Source organism: Ursus maritimus, unplaced genomic scaffold (genome assembly GCF_017311325.1).
Source record: "Ursus maritimus isolate PB19 unplaced genomic scaffold, ASM1731132v1 scaffold_11, whole genome shotgun sequence".
NCBI lineage: Eukaryota > Metazoa > Chordata > Mammalia > Carnivora > Ursidae > Ursus > Ursus maritimus.
Window position 1 is genome coordinate 20478689 of NW_024423453.1, and position 20270 is coordinate 20498958.

General features: G+C 35.9%; 1 protein-coding gene across 1 annotated transcript in view; it reads left to right on the forward strand.

The window, feature by feature from the left end:
- Window positions 1-20270, forward strand: part of INTU (inturned planar cell polarity protein) — a 72592-nt gene that overhangs the window by 29610 nt on the left and 22712 nt on the right. The window contains exons 4-7 of the mRNA XM_008684397.2: window positions 853-1056; window positions 5230-5348; window positions 11437-11526; window positions 18952-19029. Coding sequence (XP_008682619.1) covers window positions 853-1056; window positions 5230-5348; window positions 11437-11526; window positions 18952-19029 — 491 coding nt within the window. The remainder of the gene's footprint in view (window positions 1-852; window positions 1057-5229; window positions 5349-11436; window positions 11527-18951; window positions 19030-20270) is intronic.

The following is a 20270-nucleotide window of genomic DNA, read 5'->3' on the forward strand; positions in this document are numbered from 1 at the left end:
TGAGCCTGCTTCTTCCTCTCCCACTCCCCCTGCTTGTGTTCCCTCTCTCGCTGGCTGTCTCTATCTCTGTCGAATAAATAAATAAAATCTTTAAAAAAAAAAAAAAAAGAACAAGTTCTCTTTGGCCAGGTGGCATCTAGACACATACCTCCTTTTTCAAGTAAAAGTAATTGAGACATGGAGGCTACCTTTCAACGACTGGAAAATGGCCACATTCTGGATTCTTACCAATCTTGTCTGACATCAGGCCGTGAGAATAAAACTATCTTGATAAAACTGATAGATAATCTTCTCAGGCTCATGGTCCCAGATCTACCATGTTAATAGTTTTTTTCTCTCCTTGGTCTTTATTTTAAAGGACCACAAAGAATGTCTCAGAGAAAAATATTTGAATATCACCACACTTGAAAGGAGAGCTAACCTGTATGCAGTTCCTCTTAATCCTGTGTCTCCTCCTTTTCCCTTCCCCAGATGAGCTATCGGCATTCATACTATGGTGTTGCTCTTTTTGAAATTATAAGATTATATGAATTTTTGTTTTTCCATGGTATTTCTTTGTTATCAGTAACTTAGAATACAGTGAATAAGTTTAAATAAATGAATTTTTGTACAGAGAATTCTAAATTCTTACTCAATAAATATTTATAATAATATGTTCCAAAAACTAGGCTAGGAACTGGAGATACAAATGTAAATAGAATACACAGTCCTCGACATCAAAGAGCTCATATTCTAGGATGATTTTTAGATATACTCTGTGTACCTAAATGTCTGTGCATGTACAGGCCCTTCTTTGTGAAAACTGCCGCCGACCTTTCCTTGTTGAAAAATCAACACATTGTTTTGTTAAAGGTAAAACTGACATTTGAAAATGCATATGCTGTGAAAAAGGAAACAACTCAACCAACACAGAAAAAGGCACAGTCGAACACAAATGATTTAGTCAAACTCCTGTGGGGAGAAGAGGTTGAAGGTATCCAGCAAAATATCCTAGACACTCCTCACATCGTTATGTATCTCACACTGCAGCTCGACTCGGAAACATCCAAGGAAGAGGTGAGTGCCTTCTTGAAAGCGCAAAGGAAAAGAATAAGGCCCTTTTATAGTCTTTCAAATGAATAATAAGCAATTTTTTCAGTCATTCTGTGTCTTTATGGTTTTGGTATGTCTCTTACACACAGCAGTCTTCTGACAAGCCTAATGAGTCCATTTGTATAGATTACTGAAATATTTGAATTTGTTTCTGCCATCTTCTTTAAAGATTTCTATTTGAACTACTTTTTCCATAATATTTTTCTTACCTATCATTGGTTTCTGTATACTCTGTTTTTTTAGTGATTGCTCTTAAAATTTTATCATGGTATATATCTTTGCAGATTCTATAACACTGCTTTAACTCTTTTTTTCAAAACAGTTGTCTTAAGACATATATTTTAGGCATTTCTTTATAGTGAAAGTCTCTTGATGGTAAATTCTTTTTGTTGTTATTTATCTGATGGTGTTTTTTTCACCTTTTCTCGAAAGGTGCTTTATAATTCTACATTGTATTAGTCAGAATAGGCCAATCACTGTAACAACCCTGATGTCTCAGTGGCTTAACATAATAGAAGTTTACTTCTCATTTCAATATAAATGTTCCTGCTCACGTGGCTCAGTGGTTGGAGCCCTTCATCTAATGGTTCCATGATTTCCAAAGGCTTCAGAGTCCTCTGCTGGGTCATTTGCATCTAGTTCATCAATGAGAGATGAGAGAAGGCATCTAATATCCCACGAGACAGTTCAGACTCCTAACTGCCCATGTTCCAGTGCCTAGAACTAGTTAGTTATATGGTCTCTCCCAATGCAAGGAGGTAAGAAAATGCAGTTTTCCTGTGTGGCGAGGAAGAAGATGAAGTCAACATGTGGTATTGCCTATGTCATTCGGGTAGAAAGTTATTTTCTCTAATCTGTTTGAAGATAGTATTCCTTTGTCTTCTGACTTCGGTAATTGCTGTTAAGTCTACTGTCAGTCATTCCTTTGTAAGGAATCTTTTATTTTCTTTGTTTAATTTCTTTTTTTTTTTTAAAGATTTTATTTATTTATTCGACAGAGATAGAGACAGCCAGAGAGAGAGGGAACACAAGCAGGGGGAGTGGGAGAGGAAGAAGCAGGCTCATAGCAGAGGAGCCTGATGTGGGGCTCGATTCCAGAACGCTGGGATCACGCCCTGAGCTGAAGGCAGACGCCTAACGACTGCGCCACCCAGGCGCCCCTTCTTTGTTTAATTTCTTGCTTCTGCTATGTCCAAACTGTTCCTAACCTCTGTCTTGTGTTTTCTATTTAAACAATCATATTTTTATTTTCAGGAGTTCCTGAAAAATCTTTAATCTACATTTCAAATCTGCCATGATATTCCTGGTAGTCTCTTGCTTGTCTTAGTGATTCTATACTTTATTTCTCTAAGTATTTCATACATATTCTGTGTTCTCTATTTTGTATCTGCCCATTCTACCATCTCTAAGTCCTAAGGGAGCTCTGACATGTGGTGGTTTGCCTGCTTGTGTCCTTGGTGGTCACTGACTAGACTTACTGCTTGATTTTATCTCTGGGAGTCCTGTGGTGTGAAAGTGGGAATGCCTTCCTCCAGAGAGAATTTGCTTCTGCTTCTGCCACTGACCTCAGGTACACCAGGCTTTCTCAGGAGTCCGGGTTTAACGCAGTGGTCCTGGGTTCAGCTTACCTAGCTAGCCATTAGCCCAGCACTCAGTGTCCCGATTGACAGTCTTGTGGGCATCAGCCCTCGAGACAGCCCTACCTCTGTCTTTCTGCCCACCACTCATCACTGCCAGCTGAGGCCCTGGCTTGCTTTGCAGTTCTGGGGGAGAGGATTGAAAGGGTATGGAGAAGATGTCCTTAGAAACCTCTCTACTCCTTATGTATCCAGCAGTTCAACAAGTTATGTTCTAGCCGTAGCTCTACTTGTTTTACAGCAGAAGGGTCTCTCACAGCATCTAGTTTACCACAGTGCTTCAAGCAGAAGTGCCATCTAAAAGGTTGTTACCTAATTTACATTTCTTTGCTGTTGAAATCCTTGCAGGCTATATTCTGCTTGCCAAAGCCATTTTATCCAAGGGGTGCATTTTCCTTGTGTTGCATCTTCATAGATCAAGATTTAGTCAATAATTGAAATGGGAAAGAAGGGATTTACTTATATGTATTTTTTATAATCTTCTCTGTTCTGAAAACATGAGACATAAAGTTAATTATTCTGACTTCTTGTATGTATTACTAGTCTTTTATACCTTAAAGCAAATGAGAAAATTAACTGTTTATTATATAAAACACACAACAAAATTCTGGGATGGTAGCACCCTGAAACTTTCTAGGTCATCTTGGAGTAGAATCCCGGCTGAGGCCTTTTGTCATCATTGCCTTTCTTTCCATGGGAAAGTGTGTAGATGTTTCTCAAGTGAACAGGTTTCTGTCTATTGACGGCCCTATATCAGCATTATAATTAGGAGAAGCTTTTTATTCTTACCGAACAGAGTGGAAGCTGCTGCAAATGCATGCTACGAACAAGTGCCTAAAATACAGCTAATTAAACTGGTTAGGAACTGGAGAGTTTGCCAGGTCCTTAATAGTGAGGCTTTCTGGGCTGCTTGCTTCAAAATTTGGAAAAAAGAGACCTTCTCAAATGACCTGTTTTACTGGTGTGACTTATTTTACAATAAAATGTCATAGGGTTACTTTGTTTTCATGAAAGTTACATATTTAATAAAAACTTGTCTTCTTCAAGTTATAAGATTTGGAAATTTCGAACACCTAATCAAAGACTGTATGGTTATTTGTTTCAAGTGTTGTTGGGTATTCAGCTAAATGCAATGTGTATTTACTAGTCAAGGTTTAAATTTATTAAGTAAGCACAACAGAGCTTAACTGATGTTTGACTTAATTTCTAAGGATAAAATTTTTGTAAGTGTTTTTACACTAGAAATACTGCAAGAAAATTTGAGTGTTAGGCAGAGTGTATTTGGCTAACATATTCTATAGCAATTTGCATATACTGAATGTGCTTAATAAGTATAAAAAAAGATGTGTCCAGTTTATCATTATTTATATATGACCTAATGTAGAAGTTGCCGAGACATGGACACTAAGTCACATAATTATTTCTTGTGAAGAGAGACCAAAACAAGATGGGGAGAGAGAGAGAACCAAAGAAAAGATATATTTTAGGAATTTGGGCTTTCAGTAGTAGCTATATTAATATTTAGGGATGTTAAATATTAAATAGCATAACTGGGAGCTCCTCTGAATTCTCTATGGGTTTCTATCTAGAAATTTTTAATTTGCCTTGTGAGAAAAATAGCATATTATTTTAAGTCACAATAAAAAAGTGAGATACGGAATGGTTCATCCCTTTGTGTAAAAGTTCTAGCACAATGCACATCCTGTTTTGAAATTTATTTATTTTGTAAAACTGTTTCCTGGGAACATGCTCTTCTTGAAAACAAAAAAAATATTAAGCATTTTGTGAATTATCTTATAGATCTAGGTTTTTTCCCCATGATTTAAAATGTGCTTTGTTTTAAAGTTTGAATTCAGATTAATTTGTGGTGGGCAAACCCTTTTAAATTTAAGACAGATAAGATTTTATAACATCATAATACTGCTTTCTTTCTATCTGCGCTACTATAATTTTGTATTTTTACTTTGTAAATTTAATTGCAGTTATTGTCTTGGGTTTAAATAAAGATTTAATGATGATTTTGCCAAAGATGATGGGGGTTATCTTTTAAATGTCAGTAATGAAAGTAATTAAATTTAAAGACCCTTCCAAGTTACATGTGGTATCTGTGTAGAAATACTACTATAGGAGATAAGAAAATTTGTATAATGAAAAATAATAAAATATCATTATTAGAATTTGTTGTAAAGGGATTAAAGTTTAAAGCAGTGAAATTAATCGTAATTACTCTAACTACTCAGTGTCCTACTCTATGTATTTTGGTATTATGACCAGTTTTGAGAGTCTGTAACTCACTCTCAAGTACAGTGCTTTAAATACTAGGTAATGTATTAAAATTCCAGACATACTTCCCTCCTTGTGTTTGAGTAAAACTTCCTCTGCAGCTGAAAGGACTCATTTTTTGTTCTTTTCTTAACAAGTAAATTCTGAACTTTCCATGACCAAATAATGATTGGAAAATATGGGAGGTTGATCATTTCTGTTTCTTTTCATTTAACAGCAGGAAATTCTGTATCATTGTCCAGTATCTGCTGCATCTCAGAAACTTAAAAGTGTGAGAGGGATATTTCTCACACTCTGTGACATGTTGGAAAATGTGACTGGGACACAAGTCACTAGGTAAGAATTGATTTTTATTTAGCTTTAATTCTATTTCTTTCAAGTTCTGTACCTCGGTTCTGACAAAATACTAATACAAGTATCTATTAAATAAGTGTTTGTCTCTGTAATGTACGTATCAATACAGCAGATATGATATCTGCAGGTATTTTGTTTCTCACCCAAGTTATTTCTAGTCACTCTGTACAGGTGTAGGTTCTCAATACAGCTGTAGATCTGGGTGTTTTGGCACTTAAAATAACAGAGTTGGACTAATGACCTTTTTAGAATTTTATTTATTCATGAAGGTGGTATCTCTTAAGCATGGCATTATGTTGAGTCTGGGCTTTTTCATGTTTTTGTTTTGATTATTAACTTGCTAGGCAATACTTCTGTGGTTGGTAAGAATGAACACTGAATTTTTCGTGTTCTCCAACTATGACAGAAAAATATAGAAAACACATACACTTTAAGGAGTCAGAATGCAGTATCATCTGTGCAAGTTCATTCAATGATGGATAAGCAAGCCTTATGTGAAATAATTTTTTTAAAAACAAAATACACCATATAGTCAGTTATAGAGCCGCATACCCCATTCCACATTGATTTATTAAATCCTGACTTCGAAATGCCACAGTTAACTTATGGGAGAAGAATACGCAAAACTTTTGAGGTTTTTTTTGTAATAAAATAAATCTTGGGATTACAAACCATTTTTCTTCCTTAATTCAACAATTTTAGACTTTATAAAAAGCATTTATCTCAAATTTTAAGAGCCCCATAATATATAAAATACAAAGTTGGATTTTCTAAGGCTTTAACTTTTCCCATTTTCTGGTAAAAATGACACTTCTATGATTTTAAAAGATAAGATATGCAAGACAATAGGAAGAAGAATTTCCTTGTTTTTCTAAACGGAAGTTATATTTAACTGTGGAGCTCATTTTCAAAACATTAGTAACTAAGGCTACATTTTGTGTATAAAATTGCATTCAAAAAAACGTGTTGAATGAAATCATATGGTATTTGTCTTTCTCTGACTTACTTCACTTAGCATAATGCTCTCTAGCTCTATCTACATCATTGCAAATGGCAAGATTTTATGGCTGAGTAATATTCTATTTATGTAATTATTTACTTATTTATACATACGTACATACATATATACATACACACACACACGCATGCACACACACACACACACACACCCCACATCTTTTCTATCCATTCATCAGACAATGGACATTTGGGCTCTTTCCAGAATTTACCTATTATAGATAATGCAGCTTATAAACATCAAGGTGTATGTACCCCTTTGAATTAGTGTTTTTGTATTCTACAGGTAAATACCTAGTAGTTCAATTCCTGGGTCGTAGGGTAGCTCTATTTTCAACTTTTTGAGGAACCTCCATACTGTTTTCCAAAGTGGCAGCACCAGTTTGCATTCCCACCAACAGTGTAAGAGGGTTCCTCTTTCTCCACCAGTGTCTATTGTTCTTGTATTGTTGATTTTAGCCATTCTGACAGGTGTGAGGTGATACCTCCTTGTAGTTTTGATTTGCATTTCCCTGTTGGTGATTGATGTTAAGCATCTTTTTATGTGGCTATTGGCCATCTTTGGGAAAATGTCTATTCATGTCTTCTGCTCATTTTTTAATTGTATTATTCAGTTTTTAAACATTGAATATTTTGAGTTCCTAATAGATTTTGGAGACTAACCCTTTATCCGATATGTCATTTACAAATATCTTCTCCCATTCCATATGTTGCCTTTTAGTTTTGTTGATGGTTTCCTTTGCTGTGCAGCTTTTTATTTTGATGATGTCCCAATAGTTTATTTTTGGTTTTGTTTCCCTTGCCTCAGGAGACATATCTGAAAGGAAGTTGCTATGGGCAATGTCAAAGAAGTTACTGCCTGTGTTCTCCTCTAGGATTTTAATGATTTCATGTCTCACATTTAGGTCTTTAATCCAGTTTGAGTTTATTTTTGTGTATGGTGTAAGAAAGTTGTCCAGTTTCATTCTTTTGCATGTAGCTGACCAGTTTTCCCAACACCATTTGTTGAAGAGACTGTCTTTTACCTTTTGGATATTCTTTCCTCTTTGTTGAAGATTAATTGACCATATAGCTATGGGTTCATTTCTGTGTTTTCTGTTCTGTTCCACTGATCTATGTGTCTGTTTTGTGCAGTATCAAACTGCCTTGATCACTAAAGCTTTGTAATATAACTTGAAGTCCAGAATTGTGATGTCACCAGCTTTGCCTTTCTTTTTCGAGATTGCAGGGTCTTTTGTGGTTCCATACAAATTTTAAGATTGATTGCTCTTGAAAAATGCTGGTGGTATTTTGATAGGGATTGTATTAAATGTGTACATTGCATTGGGTAGTATAGACATTTTAACAATATTTGTTCTTTCCATCCATGAGTATGGAATGTCTTCCCATTTCTTTGTGTTCCCTTCAGTTTCTTTCATCAATGTTTTATAGTTTTCAGAGTACAGGTCTTTTACCTTTTTGTTTAGGTTTATTCCTAGGTATCTTATGGGTTTTTGTTCAGTTGTAAACGGGATTGATTCCTTTATTTCTCCTTCTGCTTCATTATTGGTGTAGAGAAATGCAACAGATTTTTGTAAGGTGATTTTGTATCCTCTGACTTTACTGAATTTGTATATCAGTTGTAGCAGTTTTTTGGTAGAGTTTTTTGGATTTTCTGTGCAGAGTATGATGTTATCTGCAAATAGTGGAAGTTTTCTTCTTGCTTGTCAATTTGGATGCCTTTTATTTCTTTTCGTTGTCTGATTGCTGAGGCTAAGACTTCCAGTACTGTGTTAAATAACAGTGATGAGAGTGGACATCCCTGTCTTGTTCCTGACCATACAGGAAAAGCTCTCAGTTTTTCCCCTTTGATGATGATATTAGCTGTGAGTTTTTCATATATGGACTTTATTATGTTGAGGTATGTTCCCTCTAAACCTACTTTGTTGGGTGCCTGGGTGGCTCAGTCAGGTAAGCGTCTGCCTTTGGCTCAGGTCATGATCCCAAGATCCTGGGATCGAATCCTGCATCAAGCTCCCTGCTCAGCACAGAGTGTGCTTCTCCCTCTACCCTTACCCCCTATTCGTGATGTGATCCCCCCCCTTCAAATAAATAAAGTCTTTAAAAATAAATAAATAAAATAAACCTACTTTGTTGAGGATTTTTGTCATGAGTGAATGTTAAACTTTGTCAAATTCATTCTCTGCTTCTATTGAAATATGGCTCTTATCCTTTCTTTTCTTAATGTGATGCATCACGTTGATTGATTTGCAAATATTGAACCACCCTTGCAACCCAGGAATAAATCCCTCTTAATCGTGGTGAATGATTTTTTTAATGTATTGTTGGATTTGATTTGCTAGTAGTTTATTGAAAATGTTTGCGTCTATGTTCATCAGGGATAATGGCCTGTATGTCTCTTTTTTTAGTGAAGTCTTTATCTTTGCAATGACATGGATGGAGCTAGAGAGTACTATGCTAAGCAAAATAAATCAGAGAAAGCCAAACACTAGGTGATTTCACTCACATGTGAAATTTAAGAAACAAAGCAAGCGAGCAAAGGGAAGATAGAGGGAGGCAAACAAAGAAACAGATTCTTTTTTTATTTAATTTTAATGTTTTTTTATTATATTATGTTAGTCACCATACAGTACATCCCCGGTTTCCGACGTAAAGTTCGATGATTCATTAGTTGCGTATAACACCCAGTGCACCATGCAATATGTGCCCTCCTTACTACCCATCACCAGTCTATCCCATTCCCCCACCCCCTCCCCTCTGAGGCCCTCAGTTTGTTTCTCATAGTCCATAGTCTCTCATGTTTCATTCCCCCTTCTGATTACCCCCCCTTTCTTTATCCCTTTCTTCCCCTACCAATCTTCCTAGTTCTTATGTTCCATAGATGAGAGAAATCATATGATAATTGTCTTTCTCTGCTTGACTTATTTCATTTAGCATTATCTCCTCCAGTGCCGTCCATGAAGAAACAGATTCTTAACTATAGAGAACAAACTGCTGGTTACCAGGGGGAAGGTGGTTAGGGGCATGAGCTAAATAGGTGATGGGGGATCAAGGAGTACACTTGTGATGAGCACTGGGTTGTATGGAAGTATTGAATCACTCTATTGTACACCTGACACTAATATTATACTGTATGTTAAATAACTGAAATTTAAGTAAAAACTTAACAACAATTTTTAAAAAACAGTGATGGTAATGCCCGAAGAGGATGTTAGAAAGTTTTAAAAATATCATGTCTAGCAAATAGTGTGCATTTGATTATAATAAAAATAACAATAATAACAATAACAAATAATACATATTAAGCATTAAAGGAAATAATTTAAATGATGTGGGGGAAAAAGCATGTTGTGGGCCTCCTTTATTTATTTATTTATTTTTTTAAAAGATTTTATTTATTTATTTAACAGAGATAGAGACAGCCAGCAAGAGAGGGAACACAAGCAGGGGGAGTGGGAGAGGAAGAAGCAGGCTCATAGCGGAGGAGCCTGATGTGGGGCTCGATCCCATAATGCCGGGATCACGCCCTGAGCCGAAGGCAGACGCTTAACCACTGTGCCACCCAGGCGCCCCCTCCTTTATTTTTTTTAAAGAGCTTTATTGATATATAGTTTATCATACAGTTTGCCCATTTAAAGTGTGCAGTTCAGTGAGCGTATATTTGCACATATGTGCAACCATCACCAGAGTCAATTTTGGAAGATTTTCATCACATCCCCCCCCAAAAAAAACCAAACACCTGTACTGGGCATTTCATGTGAATGAAATCATAATATGTGGTTATTTGTGATGCTTCTTAGCATAATGTTTTCAAGGTGCAGGCCTCCCTTTTAATCTTATTGGAAAGAAAATTTGTTTTAAGTTTCTCCATATGGATTTGATCTTTTTCTTTTTAAAGAATAGATATTATTTTACTTGATATTTAGATCTTGTTATTAATGATAAGATATGGGTTAAACATGTGGAAAACAGTAAATGTAGGTAGAAAAACTTTTTTGTGAAACAATAAATATGAAAGGTATTATTATTTTAGATATTCCTTAGCAGTACGTGTGTCCTGTATACACTGTTTTAAAACTATAGTGATATTAATGTATGACTATAAAAAGAATCTAATATTTGTCAAAAAGCATATGTATTTTTAAACTTTATTAAGGCAAAAGTAATACTCTTTTTGAAAAAAATCTGTTTAGCAATTCATGTTTAAAATCCCACACACTTATCTATTACAGTATAGAAGGTACATTAAATCCTAAGGACTCAACAGTTAAAGACTGATATCTGTATTCTGGTTTAAAGGAAAAAACCACTGAATATATATATTCATTTTATTTTCTTCCCACAACTTACCCACACTACAGGATAGACTCATTATGCTCTCTGTGTTTTCATAGTTCATTGTTATATCTCTTTTTAGATGACACTTAATTTGTTTTCCAAGTTGATTAAAGTATAGTAACTGCATATATGTAAAATATACAATCTGATCAGTTTCAACAGAGATGTATAGACCCTGAAACCATCACCACAATGAATATATACATTATTCTAAACGTTTCCTTGAGAACATGTTTAAATCTGACTTAGATTTTGGTTACTTGCTTATGTACCTATGTCCTATATTGAATTATTATCTTGTGAGCTGGGACCATGTCTTCCTTTTTTGTAATTTCTCTTAATAAATCATGTTCATAAATAGGCAGTGAGAAAAAGATTGTTAAATTAGCATACTAATGGAAGCTTTCTTTTGAAAAAAATAAGCATGTAGTCATTTAACGTTAGTGAAAGAATTTCAATACTTTTTGCTGTAATAGGTCTACTTTTGTTTGACCTAGAGCTTTTTGTAGGTTTTGAAAAAATATTTCAGAATATATTTTTGTTGTTATATAATTACTTGCCCTTTCTGTGTGGCAATAAGTTATATGCCAAGAAATTTGCTTATTAAGCATGCAGTTCTTAAATCATACCATGTGTAATCTTTTATGAGTGACTGTTTATAATTTTATGACATTTAAAGATATTCTAACTTTATTTTCACTCTACTTTTTCTTAGCTCATCCCTTCTTTTAAATGGAAAACAAATCCATGTGGCTTATTGGAAAGAATCTGATAAGTTGTTACTAATTGGCCTGCCTGCTGAAGAGTAAGTTGAGATCTTTTTTTTACCTTAAAATCATTTCTAAAATACTGCTAACAAAGTCTGTTTCATTAAAAATTATGACATTTTTGTCAAAAGCAAGCTCCTTCAAACAGTTTTACAGTTTAAAGATCTGTTGCACTGGTGTAATAGTTACCGTGTTAATTTGGTATTAAAAATACAGAAAAGGGGGGGCGCCTGGGTGGCTCAGTTGTTAACCGTCTGCCCTTGGCTCAGTCATGATCCCATTGTCCTGGGTTCGAGCCCTGCGTCGGGCTCCCTGCTCAGCGGGAAGCCTGCTTCTGCTTCTCCTTCTCCCACTCCCCCTGCTTGTGTTCCCTTTCTCAGTGTCTCTCTCTGTCTGTCAAATAAATAAATAAAATCTTAAAAAAAAAATAATACAGAAAAGGGGCACCTGGGTGGCTCAGTTGGTTAAGCGTCCAACTCTTGATTTCGCTCAGGTCATGATCTCAGGGCCCTGGAATTGATCCCTGCATTGGGCTCTGCGCTGAGCCTTTCCCCTGACTCTCTCTCTCTCTCAAGATAAATAATTAATTAATTAGAGAAACTAAAACAGAAATGTGCTGGGAACAATTAGTTAAGGGCAAGATTTTCAATATACTTCCTTCTGAAATGTGGCCAATACAGAGATGTCTGAGAGCTGACCTTCTCTGCTCAAACTTTTAACAAGCTCATGGTTTGGATTGTGTTCACAGTTTTTTTACTGTTGGAAATTTTAGAGAATTAAAGTCAAGCAGAAAGGTGTTTGGCCCTGATGTTGAGCACCTTTGACAAAATACAGTTGACCCTTGAACAACATGGATTCGAATTGCATTGATCCACATAAATGTGGGTTTTTTTCAATAAATATGTTGGAAAATTTTTTGGAGATTTTTGACAATATGAAAAACTTGCAGATGAACTGTGTAGCCTAGAAATATTGAAAAAATGAGAAAAAGTTTGGTATATCATGAATGTATAAAATATATGTAGATACTAGTCTGGTTTATCATTACTACCGTAAAATATACACAAGTCTTATTAAGAGTTAAAATTTATTAAAACTCGTACAAACACTTGGATGGAGCAATTCATAGTTGAGAAGATGTAAACAAATGTAAAGATGCAGTTTTAAAATAACTGCATAAAATTAACTATAGTGCATACTGTACTATTGTACTAATTCATAGCCACCTCCTATTGCCATTGCAGTGAGCTCAAATGTTATGATTATCTGCTTAAAACTCCCTGTGACATTAATCATCTCTGTGTGAGCAGTTTGTCTTTCCAGTAAAATGTATATTGCAGTAAAAAGTGATTTCTTACAGTTCTTGCATATTTTTCATCGTGTTTAGTGCAACACTGTAAACCTTGAATAACACCAGGAGACCCATATGAAGTGGCACTGGTAATGCTGGAAGTGTTCCCAAAAAGCAGAGAAAAGTTATGACATTACAAGAAAAAATTGAATTGCTTGATATGTACTATAGATTGAAGTCTGCAACTGCGGTTGCCCGCCATTTCAAGATAAATAAATCCAGCATACAGGCCATTGTAAAAAAGAAAAGGAAATTCATGAGGTTGTCACTGCAGTTCTGCCAGCAGGTGCAAAAACACTGCACTTTTCGTGAAATATCCTTTTATCATGTATTGGAAATCCAGCTTTTAGGTAGGTGTAGGATTGCTGTAAGAAAGGCATACCCATAGACTCTAATATGATTTGAGAAAAAGCAGTCATTATATGACAACTTAAGGCAAAAAGAAGGTGAAGGATCTAAAGCGGGAGAATTTAATGCCAGCAAAGGATGGCTTGACAATTTTACAAGGAGGTTTAGCTTAAAAAATGTCAAGATAACAGGAGAAGCAGATTCAGCTAAGAGACAGCAGATGAGTTCCCAGATGCCGTTAAGAAAATCAGTGAGGAGAAAGAATATTTGCCTCAAGGTTTTTAATACAGACAAAAGTGCCCTATTCTGGGGGGGAAAATGTTGCATAGGACATTAGTAAAGAAGAAAAGTGAGCACCAGGTTTTAAGGCAGGAAGGAATAGGCTAACTCTACTGTTTTGTGCCAACGCATTTGGGTTTTTGATCAGGACTGCCCTTATCTATAAAGCTCATAAACCCCAAACCTTGAAGGAAAAAGATAAATACCAGCTGTCAGTCTTTTGATTGTACAACAAGAAGGCTTGGACATTGAAAACCCTTTTTCTGGATTGGTTCCATTGATGCTTTGTCCCTTTGAAAATTCTTTTGATACTGGACAATGCACCTGGCCACCCAGAACCCCATGAGTTCAACACCAAAGATGGCAATCTACTTGCCCCCAAACACAGCATCTCTAATTCAGCCTCTAAGGCTCATTATACATGGTACTCTATGGAAAGATTATCAACACTATAGAAGAGAACCCCGATAGAACCTCATGAAAGTCTGGAAGGATTACACCACTAAAGATGCCATTGTTGTTATAGAAAAGGCCATGAAAGCCATCAAGCCTGAAACAATAAATTCCTGCTGGAGAAAATGGTGTCCAGATGTTGTGCATGACTTCACAGGATTTATGACAGAGCCGATCAAAGAAATCGTGAAAGAGCCAATCAAGGAAATCATGCCAAATCATGGATATGGCGGAAAGGTGGCAGGGCAGGGGAAGTGAAGGGTTTCAAGATAGAGATCTTGGAGAAATTCAAGAGCTAAATAGATACCACACCAGAGGGATGAACGGAAGATGAACCGGTGCTAAATGATAAGGAAGAAGCAGTACCAGAAAACAAATTGATACTAGATAATCTGGAAGAAGGGTCCTGATTATTCAGGACTGCTTTTGACTTTTACGACGTGGACCCTTCTATGATATGGGCACTGATAATAAAACAAACGGTGGAAGAAGGTTTGATACCATATAAGAATGTTTTTAGAGAAACGAAAAAGCAGAGAAATTACCATATATTTCTGTAAAGTTACACCAAGTGTGCCCGCCTCTCTTCCTTCTCTTTCCACCTCCACATCTTCTGCCTCTGCCACCCCTGAAACAGCAAGACCAACCCCTGCTCGTCCTCAGCCTAGTCAACACGAAGATGATGGGGATGAAGATCTTTATGATGACCCACTTCCACTTAATGAATAGTAAATAATCATCGTGCCATATCACTAATAAACTTATGTCTTGTGTGTATGTGTGTCTTCATGTGAAAATCTGGTAATTGTACAGCAAGAACCGTGTCATCGTCATCATCAACATCATCTTAAGTATTGATTGTGTAGAACACCATGTGCAAGACTCTTGTGGAAGGAGATAGTCTATCCTTACCTAGACATAAGGCGATTGATATTTAATATAAAACTGATAATGTGTTAGTTTTCTGTTTATAACTTTACTTTCAAAAAATTATATTATCATGCAATATGCCTCTCCTTCTTATAATGAGGGAAAACTGCATATCAGTCTGCCATCACAGGTAAGTGATTTTTTAAAAAAAGTAGCTGTGTTTCCAGTACTGTATTATCAATATAATATGGCATGCCCTAAAAATGTTGCAATGATTCATTCTCTAGTGTATGAGTTAGGCTACCATGAAGCAATACTGCCAGTTACACTCGGCTACCAAAAGCCATCATATTGCTGCTTCTTCATTATCAATGCATGAATTGTCTGTAAATAAATATGAATTTCTTTTTAACATTATCTTTTCATTTTGAATGTTTAGTGTTAGTAACACGTGTAACATCCATAGTGTTTTGTATTGTATAAGACAGTGTTGACATAGGTACTAACAAATAGAGGATTCATCTTGTAAACAGATGATACATACTTATGGTATCGATTTCTCTTCTTATGATTTTCTTAACATTTTCTTTCCTCTAACTTACTGTATCATAAGAATATAGTATATAATACACATAACATACAAAATATATGTCAAGCAACTGTTTATGTTATCAGTAAGGCTTTCAGTCAACAGTAGGCTATATTAGTATTTAAGTTTTGGGGAGTTAAAAAGTTATACTTGGATTTCAGACTGCCTGGGGTATTGGGACCCCTGGCCCCTGCATTGTTCAAGGGTCAGCTGTAATGAATATTTAACTTTAAAGTGACTTCTCCAATGATATGTCTTATAATATCATTTTCTCCTTCTCAACTTTTCATAAGTATTTTGAAATATATCTTATTTTTATGGTTGGAGGTAAGAGCGGGGTTGACATTTATAATGAGCAGACTGTGAACCCAGGGACTGCATTAGGTACTTTACATTCATTAATCTCATTTAATCTTCAAAATCAGCTCCAGATGTACTTCATGATCTCTGGAGCCATTTTATAAATGAGGAAAGTAAAACTAAGAGAAGATTAAATAACTTGCCAAAGGTCACATAATTGGCAAGAAGCAGAATTGCAAATTGAAGGAGAGTCTTTCTGAATTCTTTCTACTACATTGCTTCCCTAATGTCATTAGACATTAAAAGCGGTGGGGAAATGGGATAGGAATATGGAGAACAGCCCCAAGGAGAGGGATTTAGCTAATGTTACACTAGTCTTATGTCCCTGTTCAATGATTTTTTAAAACTTGTCATTTAGACTCTTCCCTGCTTTAAAAAAAATTGGGCAACTTCTGTTAACCTATAAACGCATTTTAATTTTAACCTTTTGGTCCATAGAATCATACATTGTCTACCAAATAATAATCAAATATCCAAATAAATACTAGAGTATGTGAATGACACAACTTTAGAGAATACCTGTTTAGACAACTTTTCTTTTGGTGTTGCTTTAAGCTTCCCAAGGAAGAAAAAAGTATTATAAAATGCATTATACAGCCAATCTGAACACAAATATGACTATTTTCTATTGCTAATTTTGTTAACCAAATTTCTTTCATTATATAGCAGTGTATTAGTTGTCTATTCTTGGATAACAAATTACGCCAAAACTTAGGGACTTCAAACAGTAGACATTTATTATCTCATAGGTGTTTTTGTGTGTCAGGAATTCATGAGCAACTTCGCTGGGTGATCCTGGCTCAGGATCTGTCTTAACATTGCAGTCAAAATGTTGGCCAGGAATACAGTTATCTGAAGGCTTAACTGGAGCCAGAGCATCTGCTTCCAAGGTGACTTACACACATGGCCATTGTCAGGAGGCCTTAATTCCTTGCCACATGGATCTCTCCATAGAGCTGCTTGAGTGTCTTCACAACATGTCGGCCAACTTCCCCCAAAGCAAGTAGTAGAAAAATAGATTTCTTCAAAACAGAGAAAGAGGGAAAGCTGACTTAGTCTTAGAAATAATGCACACATTTCCACCATATACTGTTTGTTACAAGTGAGTTAACTAAGCCCAGCCCACACTCAGGGGTAGGGAAATTAAGCTGTACCTCTTGAGGGGGAGAGTACTGAACAATTTGTGGACATATTTGTATACCACTAACAGGAACTCCAAAGGAGGCTGCAGTGAAAAATGTCAAAACAATTGTGTTTTAAAGGTGTCTAATTTTGGACAGAAAGAGAGATGATCTACCATGAATGTGTGGTTCAAAATTTTTTTTAATTTTATTTGTTTCTGTTCTCATCTTTATTATTTTTTTCCTTCTATTGCCTTTGGGCTTTGTTCTTTTTCTAGCTCCTTTAGGGTAAGGTTAGATTGTTTATTTGATACTCTTTTTAATTTATCGAGGTAGGCCTGTATTGCTATAAACTTCCCTTTTAGAACAGCTTTTGCTGCATCCCCAAGATTTTGGACCATTGTGTTTTCATTTTCATTTGTCTGCTGTGTTTCCTCTATGGTTCAGAATGTTTAACGTGAGGGATAATGGTGCTGTGACGTATACTACATGATATCTCTGTTTAACTAGCTAATTTGTATTTTTCTGTCTAAAAAGAGACTCTGATGAACCCTGCTAGGGTACTGCCTTATGCCAGTGGGTTGGATTATAAAAATTGAGTTGTTTTGAAAATATGGGTTTACAAGAATTGGAGAAAACCCATTATAAGTTACTTTAGGATGTAATGGCAGGGTAAAACATTTGTCTTTCAACTTTTATAGTAGCCCAAAAGGTGGAAGAAATAAAACAGATAATGCAGTGGTATGCTAAACGTGGTATAGACAGACTAGGGAAAGGAAGGCCCAGCTAAGGAACTGAGCAGAGACCGCTCCGCCACATTCGCATGCTACGAGCCAAATTAAGTATGCAGATAGAGACAGTTTCCAGGAGGAGTTTTACCCTGAAGCCAAAAACAGGTTGTCACAGCTGAGCTCTGGATCCAGGTTATGCTATACAGGGGATGCTCTAGCCAATTTCCCAATCTTTATTACTGGGTGGTGGGCATAGAGGGTGTCCCTAAATGTTAGTCATTCCTATCCTGGAGAACATGGCTTGATAAATTGGAATGGATTTGAAGATCCCCTTTATTCCACTCTGTACCAGATTCTTTTCCTCATTCCATCTTGTTTCACATAACCGTGAAAGATAGGAATTATTATTCTAATTTGTTCAAACTGTGAAATAGAGTATTGAGAGATCGTGCACAAGCACCCCCTCATTGCCAACTAATAGGTCTTTGTGCCTCCAGTGCTGTGCATGTGGTTTGTAATTGAAGTGGCAGCCCTGAGATTTTTCTCTCATTTGTCTTAATGCCACAACCTGTGCATCTCCCTGTTTGTCACTATGCCTTTTATAAGCAAAATGAGAAAAGTGCTACCCCACAGAGAATTGGGTGGGGTGTATAATGCAGGAACATGTGTTTTCCGGGGTGGGGGTGGGGGAGATCATCTTCCTGTGATGGCTGCAGTGAATAGTGGGAACCCAAACAGGAAGTCCTTGTGAACTAATAGAATAACTTCAGAGCTGAGAAGGTGGATGCCCACAGGCAGGTTCTACTCCCTTTGTGTCTTTGCACAAGTTGTTTAATTTCTTGGGCCTCAGGTTACCTATCGTGTAATAGGAATAATAAGACCTCCTTTGTAGAATTTTTATCAGGCTTTAGGGGTGTCTTTTGTCACAGGAGTTGGAGGTTCACTTGAGATCGGGGTAATACTGAAAAGTGTCAAGAATTTAGGACTTTTTTTCCTATGGGACCAGTACTACTGTTCTACTTTATATGCATTGATTTTATGTAATCCTCAAAATGAACCTGGGAAGGGCTTGGTGATTATTGCCCCACTTTGCACATGAGGAAACTAAACCCTAAAGAGGCTGACATAATTTCTGTATATGTGGTGATCCAAAAGTCCCTGCTAGACCCATGCTAGAACTCTAGATCTAGACATCAGAGTCTCAGTTGCTAATGCAGCGAGCAACCATTTTACCCAGCCATGCTAGCAGCTGACACACAGACTTTTCACATTCGTTACGTATAAAATATAAAGATGTTCTGCTTCTTTTAGATATGTGTCACTTAGTTATGTTATAAATGCGTTGTTGCTTTTTTTTTTAGAGTTCCTCTTCCTCAGCTAAGGAATATGATAGAAGATGTTGCCCAAACCTTAAAATTTATGTATGGTTCTTTAGATAGGTAAGTACCTCTGTGAATTGAATCTCAAGTTGTTTGTTTGTTTGTTTGTTTAAAAAAAACTTTTCGTCACAGAGAGTGAATTGATGGTTACCAAAGGGGAGGTAGGTGAGGGGATGGGGGAATAGGTGACGGGGATCAAGGAGTGCACTTGATGTGATGAGCCCCGGGTGATGTGTGGAAGTGTTGAGTCACTACATATTGTACACCTGAAACTAACATAACACTGTATGCGAACTATACTGGAATTTAAAGTTAATTAAAAATAATATTAAAAATAACGAATGCTCATTATTGATATCAGTGCTCGTACAAATGAATCTTAGGTTTTAAGTATATGATTCTAAATCCCTTTTGTACTTTATCCTTTTCCTTGGTTGGCAAGTTAGTTATTTGGGCTTTTTTCTTCTTCGTCTAACTTGTCATCCTTTATTACTGGCTTTACTTTACAGTTCTAGGCAGCTTTTCACTTGATCCATTGCATTTTCTTTTTTGGTCTCATGTTAGTTTAGTGAAATAATGTAAAATAGTGATGCAACCACAATTATATTCTGATTTGATATATTTCTGTAGAAGCAAATGTAAGAGCATTTCAAACAGATACGGAAGAGAGTAAGAAGATTTTAAATAAGTTGTTTGTGTTTTTCTCTGATTTTTTTAAGGGGACTGTCAAATTTAATATCCTAAAATGTGATTCTTCTTACTTAAAAAATTTTAGTTAAAAAAAATGCACTATCAAAATAAATAAATGACACAGTAAAAAAGGTATTGACTAGTTTCATGGGTATCATTTTATATATTTTCTATGCAGCATGAATACAGTCTACATACTCCTTTTTTTAATATATGTGGGTGCATATTATGCATATTTTCCTGCTTCTTGCTTTTTTAACCTTACAGTAAAATATGATGAATCTTTCTTGATCTGAAGGAGGCAATTTGAGGTAACTTCAACACTTGAACCCATAAAATTACAGATGAAAAATAGATTTTTCTGTTTGTGGGATTTTTCTAAGTCCCAGTACTTCAGAGAGCTAAAATGATACCTTTGCTTTCAAAGCCTTAAAAGTATATCAGTATAAAAATCCAAAAACGTTTATACATTTTTCCAAACCATAGTGGTGTCAGCTCTGTTTATCTATCGTGGATCTTCGTTATCGCTGTTCTCAAAGCAGCCTCGAAAGAATTTTCAGTGACTGTGCCATCGGGATTGTCTAGTCTGTAGAATTCTCCAAGAGCCTCTG